This window comes from Sarcophilus harrisii, chromosome 5 (genome assembly GCF_902635505.1).
Source record: "Sarcophilus harrisii chromosome 5, mSarHar1.11, whole genome shotgun sequence".
Lineage (NCBI taxonomy): Eukaryota > Metazoa > Chordata > Mammalia > Dasyuromorphia > Dasyuridae > Sarcophilus > Sarcophilus harrisii.
Window position 1 is genome coordinate 160,583,340 of NC_045430.1, and position 20,545 is coordinate 160,603,884.

At 35.8% G+C, this 20,545-nt stretch overlaps 1 protein-coding gene across 3 annotated transcripts in view; it reads left to right on the forward strand.

Moving 5' to 3' along the window:
- The first annotated feature begins 7,775 nt into the window (after positions 1-7,775).
- MDFIC (MyoD family inhibitor domain containing) overlaps positions 7,776-20,545 on the forward strand; it is a 112,805-nt gene continuing 100,035 nt past the window's right edge. The window contains exons 1-2 of one of the 3 annotated variants that reach the window (XM_031938847.1): positions 7,776-7,963; positions 8,428-8,563. In XM_031938847.1, coding sequence (XP_031794707.1) covers positions 8,470-8,563 — 94 coding nt within the window. In that variant the 5' untranslated portion in view covers positions 7,776-7,963; positions 8,428-8,469. The other 2 variants (XM_012550979.3, XM_031938848.1) reach the window with 2 other exon arrangements.

Genomic DNA, 20,545 nt, shown 5'->3' on the forward strand with positions numbered 1-20,545 from the left:
AAGTTTATATCATCTCCTTAACAAAACTATGATATTTAATCATTTGACTTTGCCGAGGATGTTGGTGACATGCACTTTCTTTTCTAGGTTTTCAGTTGGCATTGCTGAGGAAGTACAATGCAGAGGAAATTGTCAAGTTTCTCTCCATTCTCTGGTTATTTCCCTTGATGACACTTAAGAGGGAGTGGGGCTGGACAGGAACCAGGGCCAATAGTATTGAAACATTTCTGTTCTCAGGAATCTTGGGCTTACTTACCGGTCATAGCAGCTAGTTAGTGGTTGGTGTGGGTGCTGGCTTGGGTGTTTGTCCTCTTCTCCACTAGGAGTGCTCCTCTCAGAGATGTCTGTGAGGGTCAGATTGGAAGATGAGCATGTGGTCTGGAGCAACTGTAATTTCTGATGCTCTCAGGCTGCTGATTCTGAGGGGAAGTGGTGGTGTGAGGTGGTTGCAGTGGTATGACTCACCTGGCACCCTTGTTTGATAGAAAAAGTGACAACCTAGAAAAAAAAGAGGAGATAAGATTATGTTACAGTAGACTGGGTAAAAGAGAGTAAGGGTCTGAACTAGGACTTTGGACATATAAAATGGAAAGGAGAGGAAGGAAGGTTTTAAGAAATTGTATGGAGTTAGCAAATGATTCTATGTGGGCATTCAGGAAAGATGAGTCAAAGGTTACCCCAAGATTTCAAATCTAAGTGACTGGAAGGATAAAGTTGGAATTATGCTTTAACCAGAAACAGAGGATGAGAAGAAGAGGTTTACAGAAAGGAATGATGAAGTTCCATCTTGTACATGTTGAATTTGAAGTTTCTGTACAATATTCAGAAGAAATCCAAAAGGCAACTAGAAAGACAGAATTGGGAATCAAGGAAGGGATTGGTATTGAGCATAGAATTGGGAGTCATATTGGAATTATAATTATATACTTCTAGGAGTAGATAAGAATCATCAAGGGAATAATATGGAAAGGTTCTTTCAGAAACCCTGAAGATTGATAGGAGGGAGAAAGAAAATTACAGTTACATTTGAAATATACTATATTCCAACCCACCAGGATATTGAAAAAATGGATAATGAATTTGGGAAACAGAGTCATGACCCAGTGGCAGTGAGAGATTTCACCTTCAGATGATTCTTAGGGTTCTTTGTTAACAGTAAAGAAAAAAATCTGACAAATTCTACCATTCATTTAGTAAATATTTCATTCTTCAGAAGACAAGAAAGTACTTCAAAAGATGGGAAATCCATATTCAGAGATATAGAAAACTGCTGTCTTGGATCTGATAGGAAGGATTCACTGCTAATCTAGAAGAGAGCACCTTGGAAGGAAGTACATTATCTTAGAATTCTTGACAGAAGATGAAAGAAAGCTGGTCATAGCTTAATTCATTACTGAGGTTTTGGGAGAACGAATTTTAAAGAATTCAGAAAAAAAGAAAAAAAAGTACAATCCCATGGTCTGAAATTCTAAAGTGGTAAACGTTTAAAAGAGATGGGAAACTCAAAAATAAATGATGACAACTGGAAAAAACTATCGATTCTATTAGGGGAAAAAAAGGGAAGCTTTCTAAAGGAATAGGTGTTGATATATATAGGGCCTCAGTCTTCAGGTTTTATATAGATGATCAGTAATGGAATAAGAAAGCAGAATTTAACCAAATCAGTTATATTCTCAATGAATATCTGTTTCTTGTTTTGAATGTCCTTCCTATGCTATGTTAGCCCAAGTAAGTTTTATTCTTTCAAGATGTTAGCTGGAAATGCTGTGTTGCATTTTATTTCAATCTCAGATCTAAGGAATAGATCAGCCAGGTCAAGTCTGGTCTCTCTCTCTCTCTCTCTCTCTGTATTTTGGTAGAGTAGTTCCACAGATTAACCACATAATTGCCTATTGTATTCTGGACAATAAGCATTCTTCATACTTTTAGATTTGTTAGACCAAGTTTATGGATCTCCACTAGGAAGATTTACAACCTATCTTGGGGCTTGATGTAATCATTGCCTAATAATTTAAAACCATGCACATTTGGAGGACCTCACTCTACATAGAGAATTAATCGTTTAATTTGGACTGGCTATCCAGAATGATGATGAAAAAAATAGATGTTTTGTGACTAAGATGAAATTTAATTGGGATAGATATCCTGCCCAAAACTTTGGTTAAAAAACCCAACTCTGCAAGGATATTATGGGAAAGTGTGACTAAACAAGAGGTGATCTAAAATACACCTTGGTACTTTAGCCAACAGAGTGACATAGAAGCCAAATAACTTTACATGACTAGTGGTATTCATAGATCTTGTACTGGAAAAGTCCTCAGAAGATTTTAGTCCAACTCTCATGTTTTAATATGAAGAAACTGAGGCCGAGGGAAGTTAAGTGACCACTGGGTCATGACATTAGGCATTAAGCATCAGAAGTGAGTTTTAAACTGAGGTCTTCTGACTCCAGTAGCTGAATTAACAGAGGTAAGGAGCCCAAAGTAAGGCAGACAGTAGTCCCATTGTACTTAGCCTTTTTAGAATTCATCTGAAAAATTGTATTTGGTTTAGTAGCAGATTTTTGTAAGGAGACTGACAGACTGAAGGAGGGAGAGCAAGAATGGAGACTATGTTATATGAGGACTGATAGAAAGAAATAGAGGTTTTTTTTTTAATTTGGAGATATCATGTTGTAGGATGGAGAATGAACATTTTTTTCTCTCTTCAGGATGGATTTTTATGTACTTGAGGTATTAGAGTTTTTTGTTTTTTTGTTTGTTTAAGAGGACAGAGAAATAAACTATAAAGATGTAGATTTCAATCTGAGGTAAAGAAAACTCTCCTAACAATCAGAGCTGTACAAAAATTGAAATGGAATATGTTATGAGGGAGTAAATGTGTTTGGTAGTGTGACATAATCCATTTATTATGTGGGACTCAGAGCATTGCCTGGAGTTACATCCAGCTACATCCAGCTACATCCAGTGACAGAATTTCCTTTCTAATAGAAAATTTAGGGTTTTTGTTGTTGTTGTTTTGTTTTTTGTTTGTTTTTTTCTGAGGCAATTGGGGTTAAGTGACTTGTACAGAGTCAAATAGCTAGGACCCCTTAAATGTCTGAGACAAGATTTGAACTCAGGTCCTCCTGACTTCAGGGCCTGTGTTCTTTCCACTGCACCACCTAGCTACCCCAGGGTTTTTGTTTTTGTTTTTTTCTCTTTAGCACAATTCAAATAGTGGGATATCCTTGAAGCACCATTTCCAGGTGGAATACATATTCTCATAGACCAGGACAGAAATTTCTCAAGACCTGCACATATTTATACAGATGGTGAGGAAAGAAGCCAGCAGAAAAGGATAGACCAAAAATGAGACAGAAGGTATGATAGATGAATGGATGAATGAATGAAAAAGTATTATTCTAGGGACTAAAGTATGTGGTATACATGAAGGTAAAGCAAAACAGCCCCTGTTTTCAAGGAGCTAACATTCTAATAATGGTAGTCTGGGAAGAACACTGATCAAAGAAATGTGCCCGGATAGTGGTATTCATTAGACCCTTTCAAAGTATGTAATGACCTCTTCAGGGTACAGGAAAGTGACAAAAGGAAAATCACTTTTTGATGGAGGGTACTATGTATCTATATGACATGGAAAATATCTTATAGTTGAGAGTTTCCATATTGGCAAAAGATATGAAGCAATTCTTTAGGTTTGTGAGATGTTTTTCATCCCCCCAGATTTTCTACTCTTGATAGTATTTCAGCCTTATTTCATTCAACAGCCCAAGGCATTATGCTAGACAGCAAAATCAGGAGGGAGATTCAGTGATCTCAAAAACCAATTTACCTGGTGCTCACCTTGCTCTATCATCACCTGCAAAAATCATTCTTTTTTAGTACACCCAATTCCTTGTGATTCTCATCTCACAGACTACACTATCCTCCTTCACTTCATAGTCTGTATTCTTTCTACAAGTTGACCACAGTAAATATGGGGATAGGGGGTTGTTCACAGTAAAAGCTATATTTAAGTTATGGGAGCACCATCTTGAGAGAAAATGACATTCCAGTATCACCCACCATCATTGCTAACAGTAGACATCATATTGTATTGGATTAAAAATGGAAACCCAGAATGGTTATTGTAATTTCTACAGTCTCTCTTATATCCCTAAGTCAAAGTAATATTACTCTTTTCATGGATCTACCTTCATTCAAGGATTTCAAAACCATTTCCATTGGTGGGTAAAAAAAAAATGGTGAATTTTTCTCTATTTTCCTGGATACTCTTTTCCTACAAGAGCTGGCCATTTAATCCAGAAAATAATTTTCTAGCTATATAGTCTTCTCATTTCAGGTTGTCTCTGATGTTATAGCTAGCTATCTCTAATCTCTAGGCTTTGTGGTTTTCCAGGTAAAGATTATTCTTTCTATGGCTATCAATCTAGTACAATAGGGAACATGACCTAGATATTTGAAATTATTTGATCACTGTACACTGTTGAATTCTCTTATAATGAGAGTATTCATGCATTCATCTAATGGGCCTTTTTATTAAAAACTAAGGTTTTCAGCCTTGTTCCTTCCTGTATTTGGATTATAAATTGTAGTTTTCCATAACCTGGGGAAATTTGAGACTGACTTGCAAGGCACACTACAGGCAGACAAAATACTCTGTAAGTGGGAAATAAACTTTCATTATAACTCTGGATAAGCTTTAGGTGTATGAGATCAGGTCAAGATATTCTTCAATATCTGCATGTCTGTTGACCAGGGATTCTTAACCGTTTTATTATGGACCAAAGCTTTTGGCACTCTGATGAATCCTTTTCTAAAGAATAATGTTCTAAAATGCAGAAAAGAAAATACATAGATTATAAAGGAATAAATGATATTAAAATACATTTTACAAAACCTTAAATTAATGTACTCCTGGTTAAGAACTCCTGCTTTAGTCTAGATCTTTACTGATCACTTAGGTGGTAGGGTACATAGACTTCTGGTTAGGAATGCCCCTACCCCTTTATTACATAATGATCATGTGCTCTAATAATTATACCTTATTATGATTTACTAGATACTTCAATGAACCTGTGACTAATCCATATGGGTACTCCTTCCTTTCCTATAAAACACAACCTATCTGCATCTTTTCATTTTGTCTATGTCCTTTCATAAATTTTTCATAAGGTTCCTCCAGTAAGCTGAGGCATTCCTCTAGCCCTCTTGATATTGTATGAGTCCCAATAATGCAAGCAGACATTCTACTAGTCATCTTTCACTCTTAATATATGACTAAACCAACTTCTTTTGGGGCCTTAAAGCTTTCTGACAACATATTTTAAATCTTTCTTCTGTGGCATCCTTTATAGATAAGCTGTTTTAGACTTCATGTCCACTTGTACTTTGGGTGACCTTCAACTTTAGTTCTGCAGAGACTTTGGCATTCCATGACTCACAGGAATACACCATCAGTGGAAGAATAGTGCTGTTCAAAAATGAGCCTTTGTTTGAGAAAGATGTTTGAGATCAAGCCATAATTCAGTTTTCCCAAAGCAGTAGACTCATTTTCCTCTTCCTTATCAAATAGAGGTTAGTTCATTGTCCATTCAACAGCTTGATTAAATATATCAGGTTAAAGTTACCTCAGTTTTATGTTACAACTCCTTATCTTGATTCTTTCTTCTAACTTGGTACTGACTTTGATCTTTTACATGTTGATTGTGTACAGATAGCTGATTTTAAAAATGACTTCTTTCAATAATCAGTCACATCCTATCTTAAAATATAACCAGCTTCTCTTTTATTTTTGGTCACATTGATCAGTATTTAACATGCACAGTATATTCAAATTCTCTTCTTAAAAGGACTGTTCATGATACATACATACACACATATGTTGAAACCTGTTTTCTAATGAAAAAGAGGGAATTCTTCTCCTTACCTCAGTTCCTCTAATCATACACAGTGTAGAGCAGAACGTGATCCCAAGGTGTTAATGAGCTATTAAATTAACCACATAAGATCGATCTATGATTTGATCCCTTTAAGCAGTGAAGACAGATCTCTACTGGACCAAACAACTGTCTCAATGATTGGCTGAGCAAAATATTGATCATACCTCTGGGGGCTTTAAACAGATTATCCCTGCATGAATATCGGTAGTTCCAATTCAAGAGACTTTGTAAGCTTGGAACTGCCAGTTAAGGAGAATCTCAATAGGGAGGGGCAAGAGAATTTCTTCCTTTCTATTCTTCACATTGGTAATATAGCTTTGAAAAGGGTCACTGGATTAGGAGATAGTGCATCTGGCAGGGAGGATAGACACACACTCTCAACATACTGAGTAATTGTTACTAGAGGGAGGAAGAGGTTTCATGGGGTATGATCCCTGATAATTGAGAGTCAAACTATGGAAAGGAGCTGACCTTGGGGATCCACTATGAAGACTCTAGAATTATGAAAGAACACAAATCCACATAAAATGCTAACCTGAGTACAATCTAAGGAGAAAAGGAGTTTTATCTCAGAATTCCTTTTCAAGTGGTCAGCTGTAGAATGGGAGAAACAAATTCATCCAGCAATTGACTTTAAAAACTGATCATGGAAACTAGTTATTTTTCGGGACTTTTAATGACTTGACTACAAAAAGTTAAGGTATGTGACAGATGAATAAGTACCAATTCTGGGTAATTCTTTTAGAAAAGAAATGAGCAAGACACTAGTAGTGACATATTAACTTCATTTACATTTACTTTCAAGTTTGATAACTTATATGATGATTTTTCCCCTCTTGACTGAGTCAGTCTATTTTAAATGTTTAAAAAGTTATTTTGCATTTTAATCTTGATAGAATTAAACATTACATGGAACATTATTAAGGATTTCATAAAGAGTTCTACAATTGTTATTCATTTTAGCTCATTAAACTAAATTATAAAGTGTATAATTTGAGAGTAGTTTTTTTTTTTTTTTTCCAACTCCTTGGCATCTTTACACAAAATTTCCACCCATAACACATGGGAGTCTGTCCGGTTGATACATTTCGACCTTCCTGAGAATGGCCATTGGAGATCCCTGTCAGGGCATCTGTCCCAAGTTTAGTAGCTAATGTTTGGTTGTCCAAACCACTTCCTATCCCTCCAAGCCAACTAGTTCTACCTGATTTCAGAGTTTTCTCTTTACCAAGCCCAGGAGTTGGACACCGGCCCAAATTTCAGTTTTCCGCCTTCTGTTGCGGGGTTTCTATTTCCCTTAGGGCATTCTCATGATTGCAATTTTGCCGGAGGCAGAATTGTAAAGTGGAGGAAAACTGTATTAGAAGGGTGTGTGTGTGTGTGTGTGTGTGTGTGTGTGTGTGTGTGTTGGGGGGTGGGGTACAGGACATTTGCTTCCCACCCTCTTTTCCAGAGGCCCATCTGTAGGGCGAAGTCTGAGCTATAAAATCCCGTCCAGAGGACTGAGCAGCCTTCTGGCCTCCTGACCCAGACACGGACCAGGGGGTGGGGAGGAGCAAGGCGGGCAGCAGGACCCCGAGCTGCGCCTCCCTTCAGTCTCAGTGGCTGTGGCCACCCGCCAAGAGTTAGATGCTTTCATGATCCGGAAATGATGAAAAAAGAAAGAAAGAAAGAAAAGTGTTTCTGAAGTGTGGTGGGAGGGGAGGGAAGGGGAGGAAGAGGGAAGAGGAGGTACAGGGCGAAAGGTCCCCAGTGGTGGGTGCTCGGGGGCGCGGGGAAGGGGCGGGGTGCGCGGAGCCAGCGCAGCAGAGTCCAGGCAGAGACATAGTCCCGGAGCAGCAACAACTGCAGCGGCGGCGGCGGCGACGGCAGCAGCGGCGGCCAAAGCCGAGGCCAGGGCCAGGGCCACGGCCTCGGGACGGGAGATGCTGCGGCTCCCGGAGGCCAGCTAACTTTCCACTGCAGGAGAGGCGGGGGACGGGAATAGGAAGAGTGCGTCGGTTCGCTGACAGGGATGCAGAGGTACGTAAGTGAAGTTTGTCAGTTTCGAGGAGTTGGTTAGTTGGTTTTCCCCACCGCCCCGCGAGAGGAGGGGCTTTCCTGTCTCCCCCTCCCCTCCCGTCACTTTGCTGGCTCCTCCTCCCTCTTCTCCCAAACTCAAACCGAGCCCCCTCTCCTCCCTCCCACCTCCTTCCCTAGCACCCACACATCCAGCCCTTCTGAGCTCTTCCCTCCCCACCCCCAGGACTAGCAGAAACTTTACTTTAGCGGTCGGGTGACAGTGTAATAGTTTGCTTACTTCTTCTCCTTTTCAAATCAAAACTTCCCAAGGGGTGGGGCTTGAGGAGGGGAGCTAGGGGAGGAAATATTCTTGGTGGGTGGTGTGCTTTTCTTATAAAATGTTATTTCTCCCCCCCCTCCCCCGTTTGCTGCAGTAAGTCCCGAATGCAACACATAAAAGTCCTTTCATTTGTTTGTTCCTTCAGGGTCGTCTGTTAGTTGTGTCAGAAGGGGTGAGAGACTGGCAGATGTCCCAAGTGGGAGAACCTCTTCCTTCTCGGCCTGAAGGGCCAAAGCGTGGAGCTGAGTCTGAAAGCAGATTTTTGATCTCACTCCCTGGGGGTAAGTTGCTCGTTTTAAAGTTTCTTTATAATTATTGACTTTTTAAAAAAAAAAATTTGTGTGTGGTATATGTGGACCTGTTCTAACCTCTGTAGCACTGACCTTTTGCATGTGTAGAATTTAAAATCATTACCAAGAAAAGTATCAGATGCCAGGACTAATATTCCTCTTTCCCCATGCTGGAGAGAAAGGATTGATTCACTTCATTTTGAGGGAAAATACTTTTTTATAACTAAGGACCTAAAACTCATAGGATCATAGATCTCAAGCTGGAAGAGGAGCTAGAGGCCACTTAGTACAATTCCCTCTTTTATTTATTTATTTTTTTAAGTTGAAGAAACTGTGCTTAGAAGTAGAGCTCAGAAATGCCTTTGGAATTCCTCTCCCCTCAGTAGATTTGGGAATACTGTAGGTCTGTGAACATGTCTGTGCTTTTGGTTTAATCTGTCATGGAGGCTATCTTGAAACCCTTTTCCTAATCCTAGTTCCTGTGTCCTACTTCTTTGAAAGGGCCCATGTATACATTTTCACTTAATTGTTTAGTTTGGTATATAGATGCCTTTAAAAGAACACTTCACAAGAATGAATTAACTCTCTTGTTCAGTACTGTTTGTAAAAGAAGGTAATTTTTCATTTGCGTAATTTTCAAAGCAGCCTTATAAACAAAGTAGACAATAGCTTTCTTCTACTAGAGATAACACTCCTTATTTTCCTTTGTGATCTATACACAGGTATGACCTCTGCTTTCTGGTACTTTTTTTTTTTTTTTTTTTAATCCACTGACAATTCTAGTTGGAAGATCACTGATAAGGAATATCAAAATCCATACTTTTTAAAGTTAAGAAATCTAATCTATTTTCAGTTTAAATGATAATGGAACAGTTGTTGTTGTTCTTTTTAATAACAAAATTATAGCCTTTTGGGTTTTTTTTTTTAAGGACATAGAAGGAAATGAGAGATAAGAAGTAAATCAAAGCCTGAGCAGATGAAACCATAAAATACCCATGGTTAAAGAAAAATGTCTGAAACCATAAAATACCCATGGTTAAAGAAAAATGTTCTGGTATGGAGGACTGTAAAATTGAATTAAAGTTATTGTTTTTCTGTTCTAAAAAAATGACTCATAATTTCTAAACAGAGAAAACAAAAATGAATTAGCTCAAAAAAAATCACACATGTAGAACTGGAATGATGAACAGGTGTTTTTCTAGAAACCATCTTTGTTCTACACATATTATTGTAAATAGAAGAATTTTCTTGTCATTATGGATGACCTTTATATTCATTTCAAGTAATCAGCATGCTGTTTATATTCAGACATGGGCCATTTATCACCCTAAACAATGTTTGTGACATAAAATCAATTTGGAACTTTTGAACAATTGTTATTTTAAAAAGTAACTTTCTAGATTATTGATCCTTATTTTAATTGTGTATACTTATTTTTATTTTTTAAAGTATTCTCACAGAAAGCTGCTATAAGAGCTTGGAATGACAAGTTATTTCACCTGTAGAGTGGGTCATTGTGAGTGTCATATGATCAAACCCTAAGGATCTATCCAGTACTTACTGTATGAAGTTTGAGAATAAGCTGTTTAAAGCTCATTTATATAGAATGTGAACATGACTTTGATTTTAATTGAAAATTAACTTATTTCAATTGTATTTCTAGGTCATGGTAGAGAATATTTATATGCAGAATTTTCTCCTACTGTGCTTCTCATGACCTTTTGTAGTCTTTTCCTTAGGGTAATCCTCTAAAATACAGATTGATGAATTTGTGATAGGAAGTAGCTGAAGCTAACTGAGGCTTTATTAAAAAAACATGCAAACATCATTAGAAATAATAATAGTTTATAATTATATAGTGCTTCTAAAATGTGCAGAGTGCTTTAAATGTATCATCTTGTTTAGTCATTAAAAACTCTGGGAATTAGATGCTATTATTGCCCCCATTCTACAGATGAAGATTTGAGGCTGAAACAGATTAAGTGATTTGTCTAATGTAACATAGTCAATGTCTGAAGCTGGATTTATTCTAATTAATCTTCCTGATCTCTAGTCCCATGCCCTCTTTGGGAGAAGCAGAAAAGACTTCATGAGAAAGCACTGTTTAAATGGAACACTAATCTTCCTATTGATTTTTATTTCTACCAATCTCTTTCCTAAGCTTCTGTCATTATCAGCTATGTATTAGATTTCTCCATCTGCATGGGCATTTCAAAATCAAGTCCTATTCAACTCATTTTCTCCCCCCCACCCCAGCCCCTTAACCTATTTCTCCTCCACACTTCCCAGTTTCTGTTGAGGACACCAACAAAAGTCATCCAGGTTTTCAGTTTTGGTGTTATTCTTCCTTTTTTTTTTTTTTTTTTTGCCCCCATATCATCTGCCCAGAGTTGTGAATTTTACCTTTACAGCTTTCATATCCATTCTCTTCTGTCCATTCAATTAGTCACCATCAACATAGTTGAGGCCTGAAGCCTGGACAATTTTAGTAAGTTCTAGTTAGTATTTTTGCCTCTAATATTTCCCTTTTCCAATCCTCTTTTACACAGCTGCCAAAGTAAACTTCCTAAAGCAAGTTGACCTTCCTAAAGAGTTGGCCAAGTCAATTCTTGCTTAAAAATCTTCACTGCCTCCCAATTTCCTCTATGGTAAAATTCAGATTCCTTAAGGTGGCATTTAAACTCTTTACAATCTGGTTCCAGTTTGTTTTTCCAAACTTATTTCTCATTATCTTCTTTTACGCAGTCTATGTTTCATTCCAAATGGTTGACTTGGTGGCTGCCTTAATCTAACATAGCTTCTGCAGGTTCCATGTCTCTGTAAGGAGTGTCCTTATATGCCTGAAGTATATGTCTTTCTCACCTCCCTTTTAGAATCTTGGTATTGCTTTAAGGCTTAGTTTGTATGTCTCCTTCTACCAAACCGTTTTCTAAACTGCTTGTTTATTAGTTCTCTAGATCACCTCAAATTATCTTGTTTTTTTTTTTCTATTTATATGTTTTAGCTTTCATTAGAATGCAAGCTCTCTGAGAGCAGGAATTATTTTTCACTTATGCCTTTGAAAACTAGTGCCTAGAACAATGTCTCACATATAATAGGTGCTTAATATTTGCCTGCCAAATTAAATTGAATCAATGTGAAGGATAAGAAAGATTCTGAAAGGGGAAATGAAGAAGAAAATCATCACACCTAAAGGATTTGAATTTCTGTGCAAATTAGTGGAGGTAAGAGACATCACATCAATTCTGGAAAACTTAATGGAAATAACATGTAATGAACCTTTTTTGGGAGGCAATTGCAGGTTAAGTTACTTGCCCAGGGTCACAGCTAGTGAATGTCTGAGGCTGTTTTTGAACTCAGTTCCTTTGACTCCAGAGACTATGATCTATCCACTGTGCCACCTAGCTGTCTTCATAATGAAGTTTTAAATGTAGTTTGGAACCATTTTGAGAAGGAACTAAGCTTCCAAAGCTAGGAATTTACTTTTTATCCTAACAGCCAGTGGTAACAGTGAGAGATTTTTTACTGGGATGATGATATAGACTAATATCCTAAGAAGATTATTTTGGCAGTTGTATGAAGGAAGGGTGGGTTTGGTTCAGAGGAAGAAGATCCAAGGCAAGGAGACAGATTCTGGCAATTCAAGAAGACAGGGATGAGGGCCTGAAGTAGGGTTGTTGCATTGTAAATACACAGAAAGGATGGATGTAAAAGATGAGGAATCTAGAGTACTCCCAATGGATCGATGTGGGTAATGAAGGAAGCAAGAAGCAAAGCTGACTATAAGTTCTGATCTTTGGTGACTGGAAACATAGTGATGCTATTTCTGGAAGTGGTTCTATATTTGGAGAAAACTTGAAAAGAACTTATGTTTGCACAATGACAAGAACATGTCCTATTCAGGGGCTACTTTACAAATCTTTACTTTTTTGATTAAGTTATTTTAAAAATTAAACAAGTTATCAAGAAAAAAAGAAAACAATGAGCAGTTTGGCATAGTGGATAGAGCACCAACCCTGGAGTCAGGAGAATCGGGATCTAAATATGACCTCAGACATTTGACACTTAGCTATGTGACTCTGGGCAAGTCACTTATCCCTGATTGCTTTGACAAAAAAAAAAAAAAAAAAAAAAAAAAAAAGGAAAAAAGTAAACTTATAGATGATTTGATGTTAATTTGTGATGAATTAGCTTACTAATTGTGATCAATTATCACTTAATCAAGCACCTTCATTTATAGTCTAGGAAATACATTTAGGGTTTGTTTATCTTAGTATTATAATTGTTGATTAACATTTCTATAATGCTTTAAGTTTTATCTAGAGTGTTCCTCTGCCTGGGGATAATTACTATCATTCCCATTTCACAGATGAGTCAACTGGAGTGCAGAGATGGTAATGACTTGCCTGTGGTAATGCTGGAATTTTAAAGCAGATTTCTTGAGTCCAAATCCACTGCCTTTTTCACCTATGCACACTTAAACCCAGAGACTCAGTCAAAAAATTTCCCCAAGATCCCAGAGTTAGTTAGGATTGAGAAAAAGTGATAGGGAATAGAATTTTAAAGTTATTCTATGTGTTTACTGGGATGAATGTGGAGAAACAGGAAATCTGTGTTCTAACTTTTTAGCCTATTATATTAAGAATAATACCATCTGAATAATATTTGTTAGCCAGTGAAACTTATTCATATTTTTTTTTTCCCTGATGTTCTTGCCAAGCCTTTAATATGTGGACTCTAAGTACTGAAATACACGATAATGTGATAATGTGTGATTTAATGCATTCTTCTCTCTTGGGAGGATCCTCTGAGACTATTAGGCGGACTTTTCATAGCAGGATGCAAAATGCCAATGAAGTTAATTAAAAATAATCTGAAATAGAAGCTAGGGAGCAGGTTTTCAAGTTGGAATTACATAGAACAAGCTTTATTTTAGATGCGTAGTTTAGATGTCCAAGACTTTTAAATACCTAATGAGACTCCCTGGGAGAGAATGGTTCTGATCACTATATATACAAATTTATATGTCTATATCACATCATAATTTATATGCATATATATCTCATATGTATATGTCTGTAGACATACACACATTTATCCTTTTGATTTCTATAGTACTATTTCTCTATAGAAGTCAAACATCCATGCAGAATTAGTTTTGATCTTTACAAAGGAATATTAAATTTAATACCTTGCAAAAGAGATCCTTCTTTCCTATTGCTTCTGACTTCAGAACTCAAGTTAATCTGCATCACTGAGGACAATACACATATCAAATTAAGTTCTTGATTTGAAAAACTGGGCTGTATTCCTAAAGTTTGTTGTAAATTTGTCATTGGAATTTTAGAATTATTTTCCCATGGAAATAATATTATAATTTTAGCTGTAAGAATTCTGCTTCTGTGAGAGATTCTAATGGTTTCTAGAGAAACTACTATTTCATGTGAAACAGAAACACACCTGGACTTGAAGATCTGGATATAAAGAGCATTGTGAAAATAGACATACTACTTAATCTCTCCAAAACTCAGCTTTCTCATTTAACTGGTTATAATAATACTTGCACTACTTATCTTGTATATATTTCCCTCCCAATCTATCTGGTATTTAACTACTTTGTATATACTTATATTTATCAACTTTCTATTTATGTGGTATACATATATCTTCTTAGTTAATAAGTAGCACCTTCTGAGTAAGGGTTGTTTCATGTCTTTGTACTTGTATTTCTAGTGCCTGACAGTGCTTGGCATAGAGTAGGTTCATTAGAAATGCTTTTAATTGGTAGGGAAATTTTAAGGAAAGTTCTTTATAAATTATAAAGCACTTACAGGTAAATATAAACTGTAATTAGCTTATAAAAGACCATCCTAAAATATACTTTTTGATATAAAATTAATTTTATACTATTTTTCAGTGTTAGTAATTGAAATTAAAAATTAAGCAGACAAATAATTAATAGTTTAAAAAAAAGTTATTTTGAGAGAGGCTTGGAGAGACATATATGAACTGATGCTAAGTGAAATGAGCAGAACCAGGAGATCATTATATACTTCAACAACAATACTATATAATGATCAATTCTGATGGATATGACTCTCTTCAACAATGAGAGGATCCAAGTCAGTTCCAATTGCTCTGTAATGAACAGAATCAACTACACCCAGAGAAAGAACACTGGAAAATGAGTATGGATCACAACATAACATTTCCACTCTTTCTGTTATTGTTTGCTTGCATTTTTGTTTTTTCTTCTCAGGTTATTTTTATCTTCATTCTAAATCCGATCTTTCTTGTGCGGCAAGATAACTGTATAAACATGTATACATATATTGTATTTAACATACTCTTTAACATATTTAACATGTGTGGGACTACTTGCCACTTAGGGGAGGGGGTGAAGAGAAGGAGGAGAAAAGTTGAAACAGAAATTTTTGCAAGGGTCAATGTTGGAAAATTACCCATGCATATGTTTTGTATATAAAAAGCTATTAAAAACAACAAAAACAACAACAATCACATTATCTTGAATTCTAGTACTTGAGTAAAAATTTAATAAAATTAAGAAAACACATTTAATTAAGAGAAAACAAGCTTTCCTTCTTTTCTTTCCCTTATTTTGTCCCATATTTGTAATTGTATTGATATAGAGAAATCCTATAATAGAGGGTCCTTTTACTAATGCAGATTGTCACCTTTTCATCTTATAGTATTAGAGAGTTATTTGGAATATGCCCAGGCTTCCTGTATGTGAGATTTGGATTTGAATTCTTTCTGGCTCTGAGCCATTGTCTCTGTTCTGTGCCCAGAAATAGATAAGATTTTTATGTATTTATATAGTTATCTTTTTGTTTGATGTTCGATCTATCTATCTATGTCTGTCTGACTGCCTGTCTATTTGTCTGTTTGTCTATCTTTATCTATACTTTTCAGCAATTTCAAGAACTATTGTAATAGATGCCCCTGTTTCATTTTAAAATTATTTGACTATTTTTTATTGATATTTTATGGTTAGTGGTGCATTGATTTTTAGATCATGAATTAAATATAGAATCTTGATAATCCATGGAGATCTGAGAGCATTTCATTCATCAGTTACCCCCAATTATCAAGCTTCTTTGTGCAGATATCTACCTTCTGAAGCCACTCATTCAACATTTGGGGCTGCTATGATAAAGCTTTGCTTCAAACTAAGTCAGTCTGTTAACTTAAATTGTGTCTTCCAGAGCCAGCATAAAGCATCTTCTAGCTGATAGTCCTTCAAAAGTCCTTGTTACCATGTCAGTGTTAAATGTATCACTTAGATTCAGAAACATTTATTAGGCATCTTCTGTATTTAGGTACTGTGATTGCCCTGAGCAAGTCACTTAACCCTGTTTGTCTCAGTTTCCATTTCTGTAAAGTGAGCTGGAGAAGAAAATGGCAAACCCACTATAGCTTCTCTGCCAAGAAAACTCCAAATGGGGTCAGGAAGAGTTGGACACAACTGAAAAAGACTGGACAATAGCAACTGGATATACAAAATCAAAATGATCTGTGCCTTCAAGGAGATTATATTTTCCTTTTTTCTCACTCAGTCTTTTCATTTTTTCCTGGCTAAACTTAACTAGTTCCTTCTTATATTCTTTGTGTGTCATGGTTCATAGTCCTTCATTATCTTGCTTACATTTTTTTTAGGTATTGTCCAATTTTTCAATGGAGAGAAGAGAAAGGAATTATCATTTTTATATTGCTTATTATGTGCTAGCCACGGGCTAAGCACTTTTTCCATTTGATCCTCACACAGTCTTTGTGAAGTGAGTGCAATTATTATCCTATCTTATAGCTGAGGAAACTGAGGCAGCTAGAGGTTCAATAACTTGACCAGAATTGCACAGTTAGTTTCTGAGATCACAATTAAAGCCAGGTAGGTCTTTGTAGGTCCAGGCCCAGTACTCTATCCACTACTGCTTCAGTGATAGTAACTCATTTATATAGCAACTAGCATATTCTTCATAACTTCCAGGTGAGGTAGGTTGTACAAGTATCGTGATGTTTTTAAGTTGTTTCAATTCTATCCACCTCTTCCTGACCCTATGGAGTTTTATTGGCAAAGCTACTGGAGCGGTTTGCTATTTCCTTCTTCAGCTCATTTTACAGATGAGGAAACTAAGGCAAATAGGTGAAGTGACTTGCTCAGGATCACCCAGCTAATAAGTATCTGAGATCAAATTTGAACTCAGGAAGAGGAGTCCTCCTATCTCCAGGCTCAATTCTCTGTCCACTGTGCCACCTAGATGCCCGTGGTTTTATCTACAAATATCATAAGAAGTTTTGTCAAACACCTTCTCAAAGTATAGTATACTGTTTCTTTGATATTTTGATCTCTCCAGTTTACATTTTACAATGCTTCAGTGATTTGTGATTTCATAATTTGGTGATGAAATGCCTTTCTACATCTTCTACTAATATTGATTACAAATTTAATATAATATAGTAAATGATTTTTCAGGTTTTTATCATTTTAAAATTTTTTATCATTTAAAATTTTTTATCATTTATCAACTTGTAAATATCTTTATGATAAGCTCTTTTTGAACTCAGCTTTGCTAATCTCTGTTGCTAATCCCTGAATCCACACCTGAAGCCTTTCCAATTTAGTACTACCTATCAAAACTTTGACAACCTAAGGTCAATATGTGACTTCAGTGAAGGAATTAATCATCTGCCTGATAAACCCTGTTGGTTAGATTAACAAACATTTATTATGTACTTGCTGTATTTAGACACTGTTATTGTCCTGGACAAGTCACTTAAATCCGTTTGCCTCAGTTTCCTCATATGTAAAATGAACTGGAGAAGAAAATGTCAGACCATTCCAGCATCTCTGCCTAGAGCTGTTGGTCTAGCATAAGGTTTCTTAAACTTTTTCCACTTGAAAGTTCTTTTTGTCTGAGGAAATTTTATATGATCCCATCTTTAATCTGAGCTGAAATAATTCTGTCAGTGTTTGTACATGCATACTGAAAAGTGCCTATATTGTGTATTGCAGAGAAGTCACATCTTCGATTTTGAATTGATTTTTGGTTGTGTTCAGAAACTTTTTACTGTTGCCAAATTTTTTTGCAACCCCCACATTCTGTTATGTGACCCCATCTGGGTCACAGTTTAAGAAGCACTGGTCTAGTAGATGTGGCTGACTCTTGGTGATCACTGTTTCCTTTATAAATGTTCACAAGTCATCTCTTTAATTTTCTGGAATTTAAAAAAAATCCATAATTATTTAGAGTTTATTAAAGTGCTAGAATTTTGTTAAGAATTAAAAGTTTCACCTGTTGGAAAATTTTCATGCTCTCATTTCCCTTAAATTTTCTTTCTTTCATCTCCTTTTTGTTGAAAATTGGGACATTTTCTCATTTATGACCTCTTGGTGTCTTTTCCCATTCTCTATGAATTTTTTAGAGATTGCTCACAGCAACTCAATAATAACACTGCTATTGTTTCTAATATTCAAGTGCAATAGGTTCAGAGATGATGACTTAAACTAATTAAAGGAATCTAAGTACTCTTACTATCTTCTCCCATTTCATGGCTTTCAATTTCTCCTTTTATTTTTTCCATAGTCCCCAAATCTGTAGATTATTCCTACTCATAGAGAAAAACAGATGAAAAATAGGATTTTCCTTCTCTGTGTTATCTATTATCCTATCATACAACTTGAGCAGCATTACATTTTATACAGAAAAGAACAACAGAATTTCTGGTGAGATCTGGATTCAGATTCCAATGATGTGACCTTAGATCACATATCTTGGATATTGGTCCAAAAATTGAATATTGGAGTAATTGATTATTCAGTTGTTTTTTGACTTCATCTTCAGTACCAATTCATTCTGAACTTTGATATAATTTTTCTCTGTTGTTGTAAGACTATGCCACTTCCTTTTGTATGGATCCTTTGTTAACTTGCCTACATTTCCATTTATCGTACATGTGTTTTTAAAATCTAAATTGGCTAATGAGTTTATCTACATCATTTTCCTTAGTTCCTGGCACTTAATGGATATTTAATAAATAGTTATTGACTGACTAGATAGAAGTACTTTTTTCTTTCTTGTTCAAATTCTGTATTGGTAGGATTTTTTCTTTAAAGCATACTATCTCTCTAGGGCTGACTTTACTTTTAGAATTAGTGGCCATGGATATTTCTCTTTTCAACTCTTTGAAACCTCTTCTCTTGAAACCGATGATGTACATCAAATTGTATCTATTTTTCATAAACAATAAGAAGCATGAGAGTTTTTTCCTGATATAACTGGATAGAGATGTAAGAAAGAATAAGAAGATCAAAAAGGATGTATCTATACTGGTTAATTTGAGGAATGCCTCACTATTCATTGTCTATTTTATACAAGGCAGTGTAGTTTGGATATAAGGATTAAAAAGTATGTGAAATTCAACACAAATGAGTATGATATTAGAAAGAATATGCCAAGGACAAAAAGGTGATAAAAAAGAAAGTTTTAGGTAAGATCACTTTCAATTTTGGGGGATAAAAGAAAGCTTAGTAGGGGGAGATCGGGTTGGACCTTTAAGAAATTTGTCTACAGATTGAAATGGAGGAGTTAAGCAGTGTGTGTTCTAAATAAGAGAGGCACCATGAATCAAAATTTACAAAGGGAAGAAGAGATAGCCTAATGTAGAATGACTGAGTTTGTCTGTTGAAAAGTAGAAGTGAAAGAGGGCAGCATTATTGTTTTGTGTTCTTGATGGAGAAGAGAGGGAGAGGTATGGGAAGAATGCCTACGGTCAAATAGGTCAGCAAGGCCACAGATGCTCATCCACAATGAGGACACCAAATACAGATAAGGGAAATAAGGCAAGGAGTTAGGGAGTAAAGAACCTGGTCAAACATTGTTCAGGAGGCTAAGGTATATCTAGGTTTTAATCTGTATAGAAGGAGATAAACACCTAGCTCTATGAGAGCCAAACACCTCTTTGATAAGGGAGAGAGACTAGACCAGTGATTTCCTTTGGATAGAGAAGTACAAAGTGTGGAGATTCTTTTTATAATAGTATTGATGGTGGTTATGAAAGTGTGATTATTAGGGAGTCTTTAGAAATCTTGCATGAATTATCTTTTTTTTTTCATTTTTTAACTTCATTTCCTGGGTCTAGATGAAGTGATTTCATTTTTTAAACAGCCCAGCCACAATGTGCAAGTTAGTCAGCCAGCACTGTGTTTTTGAAGTATAGATTCTGGAAAAATTGAAGCAGAATGCATTGGCAGAATCAGAAAGTTATGTCTTTCAGCCTTGACAAATTTGTTGAAATACAAAGTGTGGAAAATGTACAACAAATTCATCTTTCTGGGATGGTGTAAGCATAGTACTTCTGGGAGGCAACAGATTGATTATATGGTTTCAAAATTTCTTTTCTGATTTTCTGGTTTGAGATTAGACTCAGTTCTGAATAGTTTCACTTCAGTATTACATTGATGTAGATTAAAACCCTTTCTTCCTGTTCTCTTTAATCATCAATCTTTTCATATAAACATGTTTATATTTTGAATGACTTTCCGGGAGAGGCAGTGAATGCAATTTAATAAAGTCACTCAAATTTTCAACATTCCCTTTTTATATCAATACAGATATCAAAACAAAAAAGTCTTTGGTTTTTAGAAACAGATTTATTTCTAAATATTAATTCCATTTTCCAACATGAAGAAGATCTATCGAGAAGATAGTTTTTTTAGTCTGTACTCAACTTTTGAGCTTCTAAATGTATTCTCACTTCTGTTTTCATATTCACACCCACATATTCCCAACAAGATGATTCATGTGCATGTGTCTTTCTTTACTCCTGTCCTCTAGGAGGTTTCAAGTTTGACTATTAATCTGAAGTTAGTATTTGCATATCTGAATCATTTTTCATCATTGGAATGTCAAAAGGGAAAATCAAATCAGCAAATATTTATCAGCCACCTTCTGGGTA